Below are 22,198 nucleotides of genomic sequence, written 5' to 3'. Positions count from 1 at the left end.
GTATGACATGCCATTGGGTGCCTAGTGCAATTAATCCTTGTTTTATTTTGTCCTTTATGTGTTGACTTTCTTTTTTCAGTAAATTCTCCGTTCCTACGAATATGATTCCGTTGTCACTGTAAATGTTGCTGCACTGTCCTCTGCTTGCCGTGAATCTTTTGAACGCTACGATGAATGTATCTGTAGACATATCGCTTACTACCTCGAGGTGTACTGCCTTTGTTGACAGACACATAAATACTGCAATGTATCCTTTATAACTCCTTTGTCCCCTGCCTTTCGTAGTACTTATTTTTATGGGCCCGGCATAATCTATCCCTGTATTCGTAAAGGGGTGACTTGGGCTCACTCTGTCCTTTGGTAGATCTCCCATTAACTGTTGTGCTACTTGACCTTTATATCTCCTACACTTTAAACATTTTGTTAAGTGATTTTTTACGGCTTCTTCCGTTTATTATCCAGTATTTCGTCTTTATGTACTGTAATGTCTGTTGTAATCCGCTATGTAAATTTTTTGTGTGACTCCCATATAATTAATTTTGTTAGTGTACTTTCCTTTGGTAATATTATTGGATGTTTTTCCGAGTACTGTAGATTCGTGTGTCTCAGTTTTCCGGTGACTCTTAAAATCGCTTGTTTATCCAGGAATGGTACCAATGATGCTAACTTGCTTTTCCTGTCTAGCTGCTGTTTCTTCTCCAGCTTGTCGATTTCTTGTTTGAAATAGGTGTGCTGTGTGAGCTTTATCACCTTTAATAATGTTTCCTCTAATTCTCGGACTGTAAGTTGTCCTTGGGTTTTGTCGTTCTTCTTTCTGCAGTTGTTTGCAAATCTCGTACAATATGATAATACTCTTCTCATTCTTTCTAAATTCGAGAATCTCTCGTATATGTCTTCCTTTATCGATGCTGTGTGCACCGTTACTTTCGTTCTGACTTCTTCCTCATGTGTTTCCGGTATGTCTGCTGCTGTCTGCCTAAGTACTTCTTCACTTGCCAGCCAAGTTGGTCCCGTCCACCATAACTCAGCTTCTAATATCTCTGATGCGGTACTTCCACGTGAAAGGATGTCCGCTGGGTTTTCCTTGGTATCCACCTTATACCATTTTTCTAGTACTATGATGCTTTTTATCTCCTCTACTCTGTTAGCGACGAACATTTTCCATCTTTTTGATGATCCCTTTATCCAAGCTAAGGTTATTGTTGAATCCGACCATGCATATACTTCAATGTTTTCCCTGTTCAATGCTTGTAAGGTTTTCTTCATTAAATTTGCTCGTAGTACCGCGGCACACAGTTCTAACCTTGGTAATGTCGTTTTCCCCTTCAATGGTGCTACTTTCGATTTTGCTATCATAAGACTCGTTTTAAATTCCGGGCCTAATATCCTTGACTAAATTACCGCTCCATATCCTTTTAGTGACGCGTCTACGAATCCATGTAGTTCTATTCTGATTGTGTTCTTTAAATTGTTCCATCTGGGTATTGTTATCTTCTCAAGGTTTATTAATTGCGCCTGGTATGCTTTCCACCGGCTTTGTTGATTGCTAGTTAATTCCTTATCTCAGAATGTCTTTTGCTCCCAAAGTTCTTGTATGAACATTTTTGCCTGAATTACTACTGGTGCTATCCACCCTAATGGGTCATATAGTTTTGCTACTTCTGACAATAGGTGTCTTTTCGTTATTTTCTTTGTCGTAGTTATTTCTATTTTGAATTTGATTGTATCTTCATTAGGTGACCAATGTATTCCTAACGTCTTTCGTACTTCTTCTTGCTTCAGTGTCTTGGAATCTAAATTCATAATTTCTTCCGGCACGTTCTCCATGATTTCGTCTTCGTTGCTCAACCATTTTCTAAGTGTAAATCCTCCTTTCTTGAATAGTCGTATTAGTTCCTCTTGTGCTTTTTCTGCTTCTTGTATCGTCTCAGCTCTACCTAGGATGTCGTCTACGTACATGTTTTCTTTTACTATTTTCGCAGCCCTAGGGAATTCCGCTCCTTTGTCTTCTTGTAGCTGCTGTATTGTCCTTAACGCTAAAAATGGTGCTGCGGCCGTGCCTTATGTCACCGTTTTCAATTTATATTCCTGGACTGGATCATTAATGTCCTTTATCCAGGGTATTTTTTGATATATTTGCTGATTTGTCTAAACATTTTCTCCAGATCCGCTGAGTATGCTACCTTATTGGATCTCCATCTTAATAATATATTCGTCAAGTCATGTGTAGTACTGTCCTCCTTTCTCACTGGGTGATTTGGTAGGTAATATCCATCTCCCTGTTTTTCTGCTATTTCCATATGACCTTGTTTTTCATAATCTTCCATGAATTGTCTGTAATTATTCACTTCTAACTGTTTGTCCTTCGTAAATGTTTTTTCTAGTTGCATCAATCTGGCGAATGCTTGCTGCTTTGATTCTCCTAACTTTTTGACGTCTTCCCTAAACGGCATTCTTACTTCGTATCTTCCTTCTTCATTTCTTTTTACTGTCTGTCGATAAATTTCTTCGCATTCTTGTTCTTCTACTGAGAGACTTGTTTCCTGATTTACTTCTTCCAATTCCCAGAATTTCTTTGTGTGTCCATTTCTTGTCTGGATATCATACAGCATACTTCTGCTTTTGTTGCCTCTTTCTCTCGTGCTATCCCAGAGACTATCCATCCTAGTTTCGTGTTTTGACTTAGTAGCCCATTACTTATTCGGTGCATCCCGTCCGTCAATAGGTGACTATATTCTTTTACACCTAAAAGTATGTCTATCTTCCCTACCTTGTAGTATCTTGGGTCTGCAAGTAGTGCATTTTTCTCCTTACAGTCCTGTAGGATTATTTCCTGTTCCAGTAGGTCTCTTGTTATTTTTGGTAATACCAGTGCCTCTATTTCCATCTCGAAGTCACTTTGTAAATGAGTTCCGATTAAAAGTTCCATTCTCCAGTTGGCTGTCTTTTCCCCAGACGAGCCTATTCCCGATATGGTTGCCTTTATTGGCTGTCTCTTTGTTGCTAGCGCCGTGCCCGCTTGTTCCGTGATAAATGCGCATCGTAACCCTTGGTCTATGAGTGCTCTCATTATGTGAGTTTCTCCCTTCACATCTCTTATGCGTACCACTGCTGTGGCAAGTAGTGCTTCACCTTCCTTAGGGCTTGCACAGTTAACTGAGTTCTGAACTCGCTGTTCCTGTGCCCATTGTTTTCTTGCGTATTTTCTCGCCTTTCGTTATTTTGTTCTCTGGCGTTGTTCGAATAACTATTTCCTACCCTGTACCTGTCCGAGTGGTACCCGTTTCTCCTATTGTTCGATTCTCTTCCATTTCTTTCTTGTGTTTGTTCTCCATTCGTCTCATTTGAGCTCCTTCTATTGCCCGTGTTTCCTCTTTCATAATGTAACATTGTGTGGTGCTCCCCTCCACATTGTCTACACGTCTGCTGTGAGAGACATTGTTTTTCTTTCTTATGTGCTAGGCAGTTCGCACACCATCCTTTTTCTCTTATTATTCTGTTCCGGTCTCTTGTATTGAGTTCCTGAAATTGTCTGCAGTGAATTGACTCCGTGATCTCTGTTGCACATCACGCAATTTATTCGTGTTTTCCTACCTGATCCTCCTTGTTTCTTTTGTCTCTTTTCTGATTCCAGCAGCTCCAGTGTTTGGAATCTTCTCTGTATGAATGTTTGCGTTGATTTGTACGTCTGTATCACTGTCTCCGATGTGGTTTTCGTATAGTCTCCTTATTTCATTATCCCAGTTTGTTATGCTTATTCTTCCATGGCTTCCAGACACTCATGGAAGGTGTCATGTAGCGATTTCAGTGCTCTAGCGGAAGCTTTCTTTACTTCCTGTGCTAGTAGCATCCTGTCTATTAGTTTATATAATATCATCCTCGGGTTTTCATATCTTTCCTTTAACATGTTCCAGGCCACTTCGTAGTTGGCTTCTGATATGTGTAAGTGCTGTATCATTCTGTTGGCTTCCCCTCTTAATTGAGTTTTTAGGTACTGTATTTTTTCTGAGTTCGATAACTGGTCGTTTTCATGTGTTACTTTAGTAAACAGATCGTGGAAGGTTCTCCACGTCTCATATCTTCCTTCATACACAGGAATTTTCACCTGCGGTAATGTCACACCATCTCTCCTCTGTGTGCTGTCTGGCCGTTGCATTCCTGGCCGTATTTTCTTTAACGTTTCCCTAACTATATTCCTTAATTGATTTATTCTCTCTACTTCTCCATTCTCCAACGCTTCTAGCTCCTCATTTACTGTTACTTCGATCATGAGTGTATTTACTTTCTCCATATGTTCTTTTAACTCCGACTGCAGTTCTTCATCCTCCTGCAAATCTTGTTCATTTTCTTGCCGTATTAATTCCTCGATTCTTTGTTTTCTTATCTGAATCTCCCTGACTTTCGGTGCCTTTCCTCTCTTCAGGTTTCTTCCATATTCTTCCAGCAGGGTTTTACCCTCAATATATGTCTTATAGATCTGCTCGTAGTATTTTGTTTCAAAGTATTTGTCTTTCGTCGAACCTCCCTCTAGTAATTTTTCGTGGTTATTTTGAAATCTTATCCAATAATCCTCCAACTTATTTTTCAAAAAGGTAATACCGGCGTTGAAAAGAGCGTAAAAATATTTTTTAGGAAATATTTTGAACTTTTTAGTTATGTACCTTGTAATAAATGTAATAAACTTATCTTCACATGTACCTACGTGCGGCAGATTCGTGCAAATATTATAAGAATTGTTGTGCATTTAATGGTAAAAGGATATAATTTAGACCACATATACTACACATACAAAGCTTCAAATTTAGATATGAGGCCATCTCAGATTCTTCCTTTTACAAAAATGGCGGGTATACAAAATGGCGACTCTACATATATGACTAATAGCACGATAACTTTTGAACAAAAAGTCCGATTTCAACCAAATTTGGTATATAGGTTGTTTTTATGTATGAGATTAAACTCTTGAACCGGAAGAATCGGTTTACCAAAAGTTCTGTTTTCCTGATTTTTTATGTAAAAATATGTTGTTTATTTTTTCAATTCTTTCACCCTGTATATATTAATTTTTCAAAAAGGTAATACCGGCGTTGAAAAGAACGTAAAAATATTTTTTAGGAAATATTTTGAACTCTTTAGTTTTATTAATTACCATTTAAGAAATGCATAATGTATATTCACATGTAGGTAACTATGTGCGGCAGATTGGTGCAAATAATAACATAAGCATTATTGTGCATTTAATGGTAAAAGCATATAATTTGGACCATACATACTACACATACAAAGATTCAAATTTTAATATAAGGCCATCTCAGATTTTGTCTTTTACAAAAATGGCGGGCATTCAAAATGAATCTGCCGCCCATAGATACATGGGAACATAGGTTATGCATTTATTAAATGGTAATTAACATAACTAAAAAGTTCAGAATATTTCCTAAAAAATATTTTTACGCTCTGTTCATTGGCGATATTAGCTTTTTGAAAAATTAATACATACAGGGTGAAAGAATTGAAAAAAAAAACAATATATTTTTTTACATAAAAACCAGGAAAAACACAACTCTGGTACACCGATTCTTACCGTTCAAGACCTCGATCTTGTTTATCAAAAAAAGAACCTTGGTGCCAAATTTGGCTGAAATCGGACTTTTCGTTCAAAAGTTATGGTGCTATATGGCATATATGTATAGTCGCCATTTTTGTAAAAGAAACAAAAACTGAGATGCCCTCATATCTAAATCTGAACCTTTATATGTGTAGTATATGTGATTCAAATTATATGCTTCTACCATTAAATGCACAATAATTCTTATAACATTTGCACGAATCTGCCGCACATAGGTACATGTGAAGATACGTTATGCATTTATTAAATGGTAATTAACACAACTAAAAAGCTCAAAATATTTCCTAAAAAATATTTTTACGCTCTTTTCATTGGCGGTATTAGCATTTTGAAAAATTGATACAAACGCGGTGAAAGAATTGAAAAAAAAACAATATATTTTTACATAAAAGCCAGGAAAAACACAACTTCTGGTATACCGATTCTTCTCGTTCAAGACCTTGATCTTATACATCAAAAAAGGAAACTACATACCAAATTTGGTTAAAATCTGACGTCTCGTTCAAAAGTTATCGTGCTATTAGTCACATATGAATAGTCGCCATTTTGAATGCCGCCATTTTTGTAAAAGGCAAAATCTGAGATGGCCTCCTACCTAAATTTGAACCTTTATATGTGTAGTAAATGTGGTCCAAATTATATACCTATCATTAAATGCACAATTGTTTCACATATCGGCTGCACTATATTAATTTAATATTGCACCGAAAATCAGCTAACATTCATATTTTTGTTCATTGGCGTGCGGACAATCCTGGTCCTTCGCCTGGATACAAATTTTTAGAAAATTTATATTTAGTGATCTTTCTGGTTATTGTTCTGAATCGATAGTCTAGTCGATATTACTCAGTTTTTGCTACCACATGGCGAGAAAAGCCAAAATTCATGAAAAAGTGACATTCCTTGTTTTTCCCCTGTACTCTTCATATTATGATGATATCAGCAGAAAAAACCAAATGTATGACAACATCTAAATAGGTACCCACTACCATGTAAAATCGAAATTGATGGGAAAATAAAGCAGGAAGCAAGGTTTAGATATCTGGGAATAGATATAACCAGTTACGGAGATGTTGAAAAGGTAATACGACAACAAAGCTTAAAAGCAAGTAAAGCGGCGGGACCTCTTAATGACACAATCTGGAAGAACAAACACCTAAGACAAGACACAAAAGCAAGAATCTATAAAACAGCAATTAGACCTATATTCAGTGGCGTAACAAACTCCGTCGGGGCCCCCCCGCAGAATTTGAAATGGGGCCCCTTTTAACCCGGGAGCAGTCGCGCCGTTAGAAAAAATCCAACTTTTTATCATTTTCCGTGATAACTTAATGAAAAATTTTGCAACATATTTTTTCACTTGTAAGTGCCTCGAAGAAGATTGTAGTAATGCGTAGGATTTTTTTAAAAAATTTTAATTTCATTTTTATTTTTTTTTTGTGGAATTTATGGCTTTGGTGGGAACCAATTAGTTTTAAAATTGTTAGAAATAGATATTTTTAACATAACAAGCAAACGAAAATATTATCAAATTATTCGTATTGTTAGATTTTGTTCTACGCGCGACTGCTTACGTGACAGAAGTGAGCGCGACTGCTCCCGCGTTAAACAATACTAAATACGACTTATTTAACAAAAACTTTTTTGTGTTAGCGTTATCATTCACTGTTCATAACAACTTACATTTCTCATTTTTATTGGTATACAGACCTATTCCAAATAAACAACTTCTTTTGTTGTTTTCTGTACAACTTACCTACAATACATTTAATAACCAGCTTTAAAAATAGTAAAAATGTTAAAACAATTCTTTCTTGATTTCTTATACAGTGTGTTTGCGTAGCTTGGAACCTATGGGAAACTTTTTTATTACATATCTATATTACGAAAAAAAAGTTATTCTTCATAAAATGCTCTGCATGGTATAAAACTTAAGTTGCAATAATCAGATATTAAATTTTATTGATTTTATACGAGGTATATCAAAAAATACTAATTTCGCCCAATAGTACCTATACCACCTTTATATTTTACAATACATATTGAAAAATTTTATTATAAAAAGTTGTTCGCAATTAAAAACTATGTTTAAATATGCAATTATATCATTCCAGTTGAAATATTGTGAACTATAAAGGTACTTAACTCTTAGAGAGATATTCATATTTTTCGACATACCTCGTATAAAGTTGGTAAAATGTGATATATTACGATTGAATCTTCGTTTTGAGATAATGCAGAGCTTTTTATAAAGAATCTGATAAGAATTTTATAAAGAATTTTTTCGTAAAATTAAAAATTTAATAATAAAATAGTTATTATAATTGTAATAAAATGATGTTGGTTATCGGTAATTTGAGAAATATTTGGAAAAATTAATTTTTTTATTTACAAGGATGTAATTATATATTAAAATTAAAATCGTATATTGTCAAATATAAAAGTAGGTACTTTATCCTTGAGTTAAATTCCTATTTTTTGACTTACCTCGTATAAAATTGATAAGCTTTGATATCTGATGGTTTATGTGGCTTATTTTGTATCTCAGATTTAAGACCATTCAGAGCATTTCATGAAGAATAACTTTTTTCGTAAAATTGATAATAAAAATGTTTCCCATATGGTTCGAAGCCACGCAGACATACTGTATAAGTGCTCAAAAAAATTTATTTTGAATTTTCAAATTGTAATGTCTGACAGGGCCGTAACTACCATTGGGGCAACCGGGGCAGTGCCTCGGGGCCCCCGGCGAAGGGGACTCCGCGATTGTAATCGCTAATACTGCCTATAGGCAATATAACGCGATTAAAAACCTACATTATAGCCGAAGAATGTCAGTAACATTATGGGCCGGTTGTTCGAACGCTAATCAACAATGATCATTATCAAATAATTAATTACTGTCAATGTCAATTGTTAAAACATAATTAATTACAATTCTGAGACTATAATCAATTAATATAACAATAATTATTAACATAATTAATAATAAATCTCATAATTGTAATTAATTATGTTTTCAGCAACCCAAACAAAGTTGACATTGACAGTTTTGGTGACAGTAATTAAATATTTAATAATGATCATTGTTGATTAGCGTTCGAACAACCGGCCCTAAATGTAGTATATTTTTTTATGAAAACAGAAAAGATGTTATATTGATGGTGAATATTTAGCTTAAAATAATGTGATTTCAAATTTTTTTTGTGTTGGTCAACTAAAATAGCAATATGTAGGTAGGTACAGGAAACTTCAGTCATGGAGTACATTAAAATGCGTTTTCAAGTGGTTAAATATCAATTTTCCCGGACTCCTTCTGCTGGGTGATTAACCCCAGACCCCCCGGTAGGGGGCCCCCAGATCACGTTTGCCCCGGGGCCCCCAACATCGTACTTATGGCCCTGATTTAATGACATATTCGAATTCAGCATAATCAAAAAGCAAATAGAAACATTTTTGAACAAAGTAAAATGATGAATTCACCGATATCTTTTAAAATTATTTGATATATGTTGTTCTGAAGCTATTTTCTTGTGGCATTTTTATAATCAAGTATATTCAAATGGGAAATAAGCCACAATTTTACCTAAAAATGATTTTATTAACGTTTCGACGCCCAAGTCGGGTGTCGTTGTCAAAATACAAAATAATACTAAATAAACAAAAATGTTGTTGCTTAGTAAAAAATTCTTCTAATAATTTATTTAATCTGACTCATTTATATCGGCAATTCAGACACGTATTATACATTTTAAAGTAGACGACTTTAAAATGATATTGCCAATATTGATGAGTTGCGTTCCTGGGACGACTTTACTAAAAGATAGTTCATTCGATTACATGAAATCAATCCCAACTCAAGAATATCCGCCACAAAAAATCATAGCATGTGATCTGTCTTTAAAAAAGACAACCAAATGCAACGGTGGCACTGAAATTCTCGCGTTAGAGATTCCATAGTAAATCACGAGGGAAAACCAGGAAATTTTTAATTTTAATTAATAAATAATTTTTAATTAATAAAAAATTTTCCTGGTTTTCCCTCGTGATTTACTATGGAATCTCTAACGCGAGAATTTCAGTGCCACCGTTGCATTTGGTTGTATTTTTTAAAGACAGATCACAGGCACAACTATCTTTTAGTAAAGTCGTCCCAGGAACGCAACTCATCAATATTGGCAATATCATTTTAAAGTCGTCTACTTTAAAATGTATAATACGTGTCTGAATTGCCGATATAAATGAGTCAGATTAAATAAATTATTAGAAGAATTTTTTACTAAGCAACAACATTTTTGTTTATTTAGTATTATTTTGTATTTTGACAACGACACCCGACTTGGGCGACGAAACGTTAATAAAATCATTTTTAGGTAAAATTGTGGCTTATTTCCCATTTGAATATACTTGATTATTTGATATAAAACAGTTTTATTGTTTAAAGAATTAATAAACAATTAGACGCATCTGTGAGTAGAACTTTTCACTTTAAGATAAGATATATAAACTAACAAAAAATGTTTTAGAAAAATATAAGCTTGTTTGATTTTTTCCGAAACCGAAACAATGCAAGTTTTTCTACATTGACTTACCTAAAGCGTAAGTCTTGTTCCAGAAACATAATATTAATTTTAAAATATATAAAATAATAAGAATATTTAATTTTAATTTGCATTCATCTTTTTCTTAGTGTAAAATTATTATTTGCTCTAATTTCTTGTAAGCTCGTCAGCCTCCGGCTAATAAAAAAATATATCACACACACAACCTAGTAGTAATTCTTACTCACACCAGACTAGATCGTCTCTCGCGGTCCGCGATAGTTTTCACTTATAAACGCGGGCATTTTCACTAATTCTATTTTCAAATGATCACGAAAGAAAAGGTTTTCTGATTCATCATAAATCATAGTGCAAAAGACCATGTTGAGCCTCACGTTTTAAATCTAATTATAATATAACAATCGTAAATAAAAAAGTTGTGTATTCTTTCTTTGCTGTAAATTCTGTGACCTCATCCATTCTTCAGCCTGTAAGAACCATCGCTACTGGAAACACAGTCCTCAAGTCCTTTGCAGTAAGGCCTGAAATAACAATTCAGCTCTTTAATGTGGGTAGCGCAGCAAAAAGGCTACCCCAAGTCTTATAATTTCCTTATCTTACCGTTTATCTGTTAGAGATTGTCCAATGATTACACAAAAAATTCGTCAATAATTGTTAAATAAATGCGTAATGCGTACCAAACTGATGCAACTATAACCGTAAAACAACGCAAACATAAATAACATTCAATGCAAACAACCAATATGAAATTACTGGCGATAATATTGTATCGAAATACTAAAAGTAGGCTAAGAACACAGAGAAAGAAAACCCATTTGTAGATTTAAAAATATTGTTCTTAAATTCGGCAAATTGCAATTCTAATATCTTTCAATATTCACGTACAAAGCATTATATATATACATAGTTTATTGTCGCTGCCATAAAATTTCGGTAGGCCGGAAGGGATTAAGTTTCTAGATATTATGAGATGATTCACTTGGCAAATACGTCTAGTTAGAAATTTTAAAGTTTTTAAATTTAGACAACGTAAAAATAATATAACAATAACAGATTTTTACATAATATCAGATGACAAGATGGGGCCCTTAAGCGATTGGGGCACCCCCGCAAGCTTCATGCTGCGGGGCCCTCTGTTACGCCCCTGCCTATATTGACATACATGGCGGAAACAAGACCTGACACATCTAAAACAAGACGACTACTAGAAACAACAGAGATGAAAATACTCCGACAAATATCATGGAAAAGTCTGTTGGATAGGGAGAGAAGCGAAAACATAAGAAGATGCGATGTAGAAGACATAAATGAATGGGTGACAAAACGGAAACAGTAGTGGAACGAACACATTAGTAGAATGGCAGAGGATAGGATAGTAAAAATAGCACGAGATAAGTCACCAAATGGACGAGGAAGTATTGGCAGACCAAGAAAAAAATGGTGCGATAACTTAAACAATTTAGGAGGCTAATATTGAAAAAGAAACAGGCTTTAAAGCCTACATACAAGCAGGAAGAAGAAGTTTCTCTTTTTTAGTTGACGGTTGACTCCCAAGCTGCTATGCAATTTTGAACCTTCTTGTCCTACGCGGTTCCAACGACGCTTGCTGTGCGAAATTGAACCCTAAAAATTCTTGATATTTTCACTTACCTTCTATACCATGCTATCCGGCTTCGAAGATAGACCAATGATTGTGTGTTTGATGTAAACAGTGGACTTTAAACACTTTAGCTGTTTTACTATTAAAAGAAACACCTCTTGCTCTTGAACTATTTCTGTGGCTAGGTTCTAAAAGGGCCAATGTCAAATTTTTGCTTTTTTGTACAGCTTTCTTTAGAATTTAATATTGACAAAACAATACAACAAAACAAAAAAAATTGACATTGGTCATTTTAACACCAAGCCACATAATGTGGCTTAATGCTAAAAGAGCCAATATCAATTTTTTGTGTTTTGTTTTGTCGCTATTAAATTCTAAAGAAAGCTGTACAAAAAGCAAAAATTTGACATTGGCCCTTTTAGAACCAAGCCACAAATTTATTTTGAACAGTAGGTATTTACTGACAAATTGAATATACGAATCTGACTTGTTGCGTACATTCCGACATCTTCTTTTGTTCTTCCTTTGATCACGCGCGGTAGACCATGCGCTGACAAGATGTGCCCTAAGCTAACCTACCATTGGTGTGCGGTTAAAAATAAATGACATTAAAAAATATACGAATGTAAATACAATAATGGCCTTTACAAGCTTATCTTATTTGCATTATTGATGTCTGTTATTAGAATTTTCCATAAATTTCTGTCTTGAGATATACCAATATCAATCCTATTTCTTCGTTATTTGTTAGCATGCTTGGTTATGGAAATATTATAGATAGCAGTCATCTCTAAATTAAAATATAAGATACATTTCTACAAACGACATGTCTATGACTGCCTACTATGCCTTCCGGAGTACGATATCGATTATACTCTTCAAATGTTCAACAGCTTTCATAATAAAATTCAGTTTACATATGAATAAGAAGAAAACAACAAAATTAACTTTCTTGATTTAAGTTTAGAGTATAACAACAATAACCGACTGATAACTACAAACCCTAATAACACAAAACATTCCAGGAATGTTCCTAGAATGTACTCACAGGACATTGAAAACATTCCTGGAATGTCCCCAAATGCACACGAATGTCCCTGGAAAGTCCCAGGAAAGTGCTGTGTCAGCATTTTAAATATTCTTAGAATGTTCTGTTGGAACATTCCATGAATGTCTACGAATGTTCTTTGGACATTCACAGTATATGTTTTAGACTGAATGTCTTGTTGGAACATTCCATGAATGTATACGAATGTTCTTTGGACATTCACAGTATATTTTTTAGACTGAATGTCTTGTTGGGACATTCCATGAATGTTGGAACATTCCATGAATGTTCTTTGGACATTCACAGTATACTTTTTAGACTAAATGTCTTGTTGGAACATTCCATGAATGTCTACGAACGTTCTTTGAACATTCACAGTATATTTTTTAAACATTCTCTGAAATATATCGTCAGTGATGTGACAATACCTCCTATATCTTTTTTCATGAGGTTTGCAGGAGACGAAAAACATTTTTTAAGGTCACCTCCTGTTTTCATACGTAAGTTCTGGCTTGTTTTGTAGTAAATAGATAGTTAAATTTACTGCAAAACAAGTCAAAAAATATATGAAAACAGGAGGTGGCCCAAACAAGTTTTTAGTCTATCTTACAAATCTCATGAAAAACAGATAGGAGGTATTGTCACATCACTGACGATATGTGGCCATACCAAATAATACATCCTTGATAAATATAAACATTTTTATTGCAAAAGATCTTTTCATACATTTTTTTAATGTAATTTACTGATATTCCTATAAAAAAATGTGTCACATTTGCTTTGTAAACCTTTCTTTTGCCTTTCATAGCCACATATTCCATTTCCTTCCTGGTTTTTTGTAAACCACTTCTCTCAGCTGATTCTAAAAGAAAATAAAATAAATGGTAATTTTCCTATCCTTTACAATTAACAATCAGAAGAAATATTTACAGGTAATAATATGCATAAATAATAATAATAATAAAATAAATAATGAATTAAATAATATTTAAATAAATAATAAATAATATTTAATAAAGAAAATAATAAAACATTTTGTATTTTGACAACGACGTCCTATGTGGAAGTAGAAACCCTAATAAAGTTATTTTTTCAAGTAAATTGTGGCTTATTTCCCCATTAAAATAGTTACAATAATTACAAAAATGCCACAAAGAAATAGCTTTTTCACAAACTAATAAGTATTTTGTTTTATTATATTTATTGTTTTTATTATTTACTTTAACTAAAGATTATAACTTAATTCTTGTTTTCTATTTCTGATGTTTTTATTTATTTACATTCAATATTAATCTGTTTTCTTGTATACTTCGCAATAATTGAATACTAAAACTACTAAAACTTCACAATAATTGAATAATTGAATAGATAATGAAGAGCAACAGTATCTACAGTTGGAAAAATGAAAGAATAGGGCTTTTCATCGATTGTCATTTGTTTCGAGCTTCTGTCATGTGTCACATAATATTAATATATCTACGTCATATGTCTTTGGTTTGTACTATTGTATATACCAATAACGTATGTCGTAGATATATTAATATTATGTGACACATGACAAAAGCTCGAAACAAATGACTGTGAATGAAAAGCCCTATACCCCTGAACGATCACATCAATCACTTATTTTGTATTTGCTATCTTTTTCTATTTTAGAACAAATAGAAAATGATATAAAAACCTTAAAAATAAAAAAACTGGAGAAAAAAAGCACGAAACAGATCAGAGTGGAGAAGAATCCTGGAACAGGCCAAGACCCAGAAAGGGCTGTCGAGCCAATGATGATGATGATGATCTTTTTCTATAACAAACGTTTGTGATTTATAGAAAAAGACAGCAAATAGGGCTTTTCATCGACTGTCATTTGTTTCGAGCTTCTGTCATGTGTCACATAATATTAATATATCTACGTCATACGTCTTTGGTTTGTATCATTGGTATATGCCAATAACTTATGACGTAGATATAGTAATATTGTGTGACACATGACAGAAGCTCGAAACAAATGACTGTGAATGGAAAGCCCCATACAAAATAAAGCCCTATACAAAATAAGTGATTGATGTGATCGTTCATGGTTATAGGGCTTTTCATTCATAGTCATTTGTTTCGAGCTTCTGTCATGTGTCACATAATATTAATATATCTACGTCATACGTTATTGATATAACCAATGATACAAACCAAAGACGTATGACGTAGATATATTAATATATGTGACACATGACAGAAGCTTGAAACAAATGACAATGAACAAAGCCCTATAGGGCTTTTCATCGATTGTCATTTGTTTCGAGCTTCTGTCATATGTTATATAATCTGTGTATAATATTAATACAACACGGATTATATGACATATGACAGAAGCTCGAAACAAATGACTGTAAATGAAAAGCCCTATTCTTTAATTTTTCCAACTGTATATTATAATTGTATTATTAATTGGGTTAAGCATATTACCTGTGTGATATAAGCTATTGGAACAGCACAGTCTCTCAAACGAACAGTTGAAAGTGAAGTTCTGTCAATATCTTTTTCTAAAAAATGTTTTGAACATACTGCTCTATTAACAAATCTGATCAATACTTCATGCCTTCTTCGCAGGATCTTCTGGAGAGCTAAAAATACAAAATATATGCATTACTGAGCATTATCAACAAATTTTAGTTTTAAATAAAAAACATGATTAATGAACTCACAAAATATTATAAAAAGCAGCTTAGAAATTGTTTATTAGTATAGTCGTTTCCCTAGCCACAACTGGCTAGTGATTTTAGTAGGTAATTTTTTTGTTTTTGGCCATTTTTGCCAAAATTACTAACTATTTAGTTATTATTTTTTTGCCAATTTTACGAAATTGTAAAAATTATTTACTAAAATCACTAGCCAGTTGTGTCTGAGACTAAGTTTAGCGAACCGACTATACTATTCATACTGTGTATTCATTAGTTGGTACTATTATAGTGTGTGGTCTACCATCCTGTTTATAAACGCATACATTAGCAAAAACGCAAAAAAAATTTTAATTTTACAAATAATCCGTTTGTTATTATCTCTATTTACTATTTTAGGTAGGAATAAGCAAGTTTGTGGCTTATTCGCAATTATTAAAATAATAAATGGATATTTTCTGAAGTAGGGGCATGCCTTTGTTTACATATTTGCATATACTAACCTTTGAAACATTATTCCTGCAGATTTTTTATCTACATTGCTTCTGCTACTCCAACTGATTTTATGCACTACATTAATAATACTATTAAAGTTATTATAAAAGTATCCGAATTAAAAAAATATTCTTAAAAAGCACAAATAAAAACAAACAACGATCACGCACGGCGGCACGGCAAGGTGGCCACACGGTGGCCAAGGCCAAGATGCATGCCAAGATGGCCGAAGCACCGAAGTCTGAAGTGAGGTCATTGGTCGTTTTTAGTCACGTGATGCCCTCTCTAAGCACCACGCACAAATACATGCGCCGTGAATTTGTAAATGAACATATAGGAACATTGGTAGTATGTTCACAGAATGTCTTATGGTAACATTCCAGAAATAATTTAGTCAGATGTTCACCGAATGTTCCCTAAATGTCCAGGACATTCAAATATTGATAGAACTTTGGTAGTACATTCCTGAAATGTTGTGTGTTGTTAGGGAACTGGTTTACAAAAGATGCCTGGTCCGGAAGATATTTAAATAATTGATGTATTCGACCGTTACTTGATGGAAGTTCATTTTATCTAACAACAAAACACTAAAAACTTTTGATTTCTATACTTCCACAAAATTCATTATAACTATGTGACTACAGCAGTTTCGACAGAGTGTCTTTATCAAGTGATTTAGTTTACTATGGGTTTGCATTTTAAAGTATTTAACTGAAGATGTTGAGGAGTGGGGAGCTGTTTGTCTCGAGTTCATCATTCAGAATTATATCTGTATTTTTCAATTTATTATATTCTATTCTTTATTTAATCTATGGAAATTAATCAATTGAAAAATACAGATATAATTCTGAATGACCAACTCGGAGATAAACAGCTCCCCACTACTCAATCTCTTCAGAAAGACTAAAATGCAAACCCATAGTAAACTAAATCACTCGAGAAAGGCACTTTGCCGAAACAGCTGTAGTGACATAGTTATAATAAATTTTGTGGAAGTATAGAAAACAAACGTTTTCAGTGTTTTATTATTAGATATTTAAATTTTAACACCAACGCACCTGTAAGTCACAAACGAAGTGTTATATTCAGTCTTACATACAGAGCAATTAAACTATCTAGTCCACAGTACCATTCCGAAAATCTGAGAAAAGTTACAGAAATTTTAAAAAGAAATAATTATTCACCAGAATTTTACAACAGTCTAATTAAAAAAAGAATTCACATTATCAAAAATCAATCTAACTCCAATGCCAATCTTAAACAAACCCAAATCATACCTAACAATAATAATAGTAATGTCACCCATCCAACCAAATACTACATATCCCTTCCATACATTAATGGATTCTCAAAAGTTATTAAAAAGCATTTATTAATATTGAGTTCCATATCATTTCTACCAAACCACTCATAAAAATCATTTACTTGTAACTGAAACTGAGAAATGTTATCCTCATTTTTGACATTCTTATATATTTTAACATCATCAGCAAACATTAAAAAGTTAACTTCCTTAAAAATAGAGTGAACATCATTCAAGAACAAATTAAATAGAAGGGGGCCACAGTGGGAACCTTGCGGTACTCCAGATGTAGCTGTAAAAGCATTAGAAAGAAAACATCCTATTTTTACACTTAAAAACTTCGATTAGTCAGGTAACTTTGCATCCAAGCAAAGAGACTTCCAGAAATACCATATGCTCTAAGTTTCGTAAGTAAGATATTATGATTGACCTTACGGAATGCTTTAGAAAAGTCAGTATATATGGAATCTACTTGTAACTTGTTTTCCAAAGCAATAACAATGTCATTCTGATAAAGAAGTAAATTAGTTACTGTAGATTTACCCTGTAAAAAAACATGCTGTTCATTCACCAGAACGCTACTGAATTCACAAGTGGGTATAAGCTGCTTAGTAACTAAATAATCTAATAATTTTGGAATTGCTGATAAAGTGCAAACTGCTCTGTAGTTTTCAACATTTTACTTTGAACCACATTTAAATATAGGCTTTACGTAACTATGTTTCCAGCAATCAGGGAAAACCCCTTCTTGCAAAGATTTATTGAAGACTATATACAATGTTTTGGATATAGTACAAACACATTGTTTTAATAGATAGTTAGGAATAGGAATGCCATCAGGGCCAAAATTTAGTTTAGGAGACAAATTGTGAATAAGTACTCTCAAAAATAGTATTAATGTTAAAAGAGCATGAACTCATGTTACCAGCATTTTCAAATTTATATTGTGGGGGGTAGTCAGTACCGGCGCTAGGGTATAAGGCGCCCGCCTGCAAAACTAGCATAGGCGCCCTTTAGTCTCTTTTAAACTAATATTTTGTATCGCACCAGCAGAAAAAAGCTCATTTTGGCGCCCCCCCAATCAGGAGCGCCCGCCTGCAGTGCATCCCTTGCAGGCCCGTTATCGCCGGCCCTGGGGGTAGTATTGTGGTCAGTGAACACTGTAGAAAAAAATTTGGCGAATAAATGCACAGCTTCCTCCCCAGAACTACTTAGATCACTTCCCAAATATAAATGGCAAGGTACATCATAATTTTTCTTGCGACTGTTTATATATTTCCAAAAAAAAAGTGCGAGAGTCACTATTAATTCTAAATTCAGAATCTCTAACATATAAATTATAACAATCTTTACTTAGTCGACTACATTCAGATCGTAAGTTATGAAAAATAATAAAATCTTCATAATTGTTGAACATCTTATACCTTTTATGATATTTTTTTTTCTATTATTAATCGTTTTAACTAAGGGCTAAACCAAACTGGAAATGTACTTGTCTTACATACTTTTTGAGGAACATAAGAATTTATTGCATGATTGATAATATCGTAAAATTTATACACAGCGTCCTCAATATTCAAAGCCTTTAGTGACTCCCAATTTATTTCCGACAAGAAAAATTTCATACCGATGTAATCACCGTTTTTAAAATCATAATATGACTCTGCGTACTTTAAGGAGTAACTGTTATTTATTATATTAACATCTAACATTACACCATTGTGGTTAAGGGAGTTAGGAAAAATTAAATCAGCAGCATTTACAACACTCAACTCGTTACAATTAGAAAAGATTAAGTCTAAAATTACATTTCTACTACTGGACACAAAATTATTTTGAAAAAGGTTGTAGAAACTATAGCAATTAACCATATGAAAAGCTGGTGAATTTGGTGGATAGTTCAATAAACTAACTCCTAAATTATCGTTTGTCCACGTAACATTCGGAAGATTAAAGTCCCCAGAAATAAAAACCTTAGACTAGTTGTTGTTCATTAATATAAAATCAAGGACATTACAATGATCTTCATACAGGGTGATTGATTAGTGTGAGGAAGCTCAGTAGATCTGTTATAGTAAAAATTACAAAAAAAAGTTATTGACAAAAATTGTAGGCAGCTTTAAACTCCACATTTTAAAATTAGTTACAATCTTACAGGGTGTTCCATAATATGGTGGCAGACCAAACTTAGGTTTTTTTAAATGGAACACCCTATATTTTATTTTAAATTTGAAATCTGCTTTACTTCCACATCACAATAATGTAAAGTTGTATTATGTTATACCGGGTATTTAAAAAGTTATAACCAATATTACCTGAAAATCGTATCAAGTTTAACTCCCTGTATAATTAAAAAGGAGTATAGGAACATTGATCTATTGCAACCATAGTTTTATAATAATTGTTAAAAATTATAAAAAAAATCGTTTTCATATTATTCGTTAAATCAAATACAGGGTAAGTCAAAATGCAAGTACATTATTTTCTTGGTAATTTTAAATAGAACACCCTGTATTTGATATCACTATTGAAAAGTACTAATATCGTACTTCAAATTTTATGAAGTACTCCCTATACCTAAAGTTATCAGTTTTCTAGATATTTTTATTTTTCCATCAAAGTATTAATTTGGTAGATATTTTATCGTTTACCAATAATTATTGTGAGTTGGCCATGATTGATTTGTCAGAAACTGACAGTTTGACATTATTGTTTATTAATTCAGTAACGAAATAACGACACAGAAAAGAAAACAATTTATTTCAAATAAAATTTATAAAAAATAACCGACGGAAAATTAAAAAAAAATAACACAGAAAAATAAAAAAACAACAGTAATTTTAACTTATCTTACTTAAGTAAGGTGTTCAAAATGACCTCCCAAAACATCTATGCATACTTGAAAGCGGTCATTGAAAGAGTTGCTTACATTACTAAGCATTTGTAAAGAAATATTTTGAAATGCAATTCGGATTCTATTTTTCATATCATCCCTTGTTGTTGGAGGTATTTTATATACTTCGTTCTTAACGTAACCCCAAAAAAATGAGTCCATGTTATTAAAATCTGGTGACCTTGGGGGCCACCTTACCGGTCCATCCCTTCCGATCCATCTTTCACCAACTAATTCGTTGTGGTGAGCAGGAGCACCGTCATGTAGAAACCACATTGGTTCACGTATATTAAGTGGAACCTCTTCTAATAATATCGCTAACTGATTTACGCTAAAATCTAAACAAATCTCACCATTTAAGTTATCTTCAAAAAAATATGGTCCTACTACATGGTTACCGACGATACCTCCCCACACATTTAGAGATCATCTTGTTTGACTATGTGTTACTATGTGGTATGGATTACTTGTTGAAGAGTAGTGAAAGTTATGCCTATTAACAGAACCGTTTCGATGGAATGTAGCTTCATCACCAAATAGAACATAATAAAAAAAATCTCTCTGCTCATTAATTTTTTCTAAGGCCCATTTACAAAATACTATTCGTTTCTGAAAATCATCATTATTTATTTCTTGGTGCTTATGAATATGATAAGGATGCATCTTGTTTGTAGATAGAATGTTTTGAACAGAGTAGTAACTAAGTTCTTGTTCACTGGAAATACTCCTTCTTGTGTGTGGGTTTTCTGTAACTGCCATCAACACTCATTTCGTTTTCCTCTGTCACACTAGTTTTTGTTCGTTCATGTTTTTCATAATTCACTGAACCAGTGCGGTTAAATTGATCTTTCAATTTTTCAAATGTATATGTATCTTGTCTAGGTTGCAGCCTATCTGGAAACCGTTCTTGATAAATTCTAGTTGATAGTAATTAATTTTTATACCATATATCATATCTACCATTTCATCAGGAGTAAAATTCATTATTGCTAATTTAAATTGAATTAATTACTGAATTACTAAATAATAATTGTTGCTAATTTACGGTGTACCCCAATACTGAATTAATAAACAATAATGTCAAACTGTCAGTTTCTGACAAATCACTCATGGCCAACTCACAATAATTATTGGTAAACGTTAAAATATCTACCAAATTAATACTTTGATGGAAAAATAAAAATATCTAGAAAAATGATAACTTTAGGTATAGGGACTACTTCATAAAATTTGAAGTACGATAGTAGTACTTTCCGATAGAGATATAAAATACAGGGTGTTCTATTTAAAATTACCAAGAAAATAATGTACTTGCATTTTGACTTACCCTGTATTTGATTTAACGAATAATATGAAAACGAATATTTTTTATAATTTTTTACAATTATTAAAAAACTATGGTCGCAATAGATCAATGTTCCTATATTCCTTTTTAATTATACAGGGAGTTAAACTTGATATGATTTTCAGGTAATATTGGTTATAACTTTTTAAATACCCGGTATAACATAATAAAACTTTACATTGTTGTGATGTGAAAGTAAAGCAGATTTCAAATTTAAAATAAAATATAGGGTGTTCCATTTAAAAAAACATAAGTTTGGTCTGCCACCATCTTATGGAACACCCTGTAAGATTGTAACTAATTTTAAAATGTGGAGTTTAAAGCTGCCTACAATTTTTGCCAATAAATTTTTTTTGTAATTTTTACTATAACAGATCTACTGAGCTTCCTCACACTAATCAATCACCCTGTATATTTCATGATCAGACCGTGGCGGTATGTACACAGAGCCAAAAATAACTTAGTATGAGGTATAGATAGAGCAAAACTGTTAAACTTATGATCTGCTCGAAAGATATTGTATTCAGAATCCAAGCCCAATTCTAAATCAGAATAGCTATTTGTCAACCATGTTTCAACACGTATAATAATATCATAACTCGAACACAATACACTTCTAAACTAGACTAAAATCTATCAACTTCGTACGCA

At 33.0% G+C, this 22,198-nt stretch overlaps 1 protein-coding gene and 1 long non-coding RNA gene across 2 annotated transcripts; both read right to left on the bottom strand.

Moving 5' to 3' along the window:
- Window positions 1-3,754: 3,754 nt before the first annotated feature.
- Window positions 3,755-7,321, bottom strand: LOC114338676 (uncharacterized). The gene is made up of 2 exons (XM_050653036.1): window positions 7,313-7,321; window positions 3,755-4,576 (listed from the first exon to the last, which is right to left on the bottom strand). Exons 1-2 carry the CDS (start codon window positions 7,319-7,321, stop codon window positions 3,755-3,757), a joined length of 831 nt encoding a protein of 276 aa, XP_050508993.1.
- Window positions 7,322-13,526: 6,205 nt separating this feature from the next.
- On the bottom strand, window positions 13,527-19,449 carry LOC126885990 (uncharacterized). The gene is made up of 2 exons (XR_007698527.1): window positions 15,300-19,449; window positions 13,527-13,701 (listed from the first exon to the last, which is right to left on the bottom strand). It is a non-coding gene; the product is annotated as an uncharacterized LOC126885990 (long non-coding RNA).
- Window positions 19,450-22,198: the final 2,749 nt, after the last annotated feature.

Source organism: Diabrotica virgifera, chromosome 6 (assembly GCF_917563875.1).
Source record: "Diabrotica virgifera virgifera chromosome 6, PGI_DIABVI_V3a".
NCBI lineage: Eukaryota > Metazoa > Arthropoda > Insecta > Coleoptera > Chrysomelidae > Diabrotica > Diabrotica virgifera.
The sequence above is the reverse complement of the archived record's forward strand: the minus strand, read 5'-3'. Positions and strand labels throughout refer to the sequence as shown.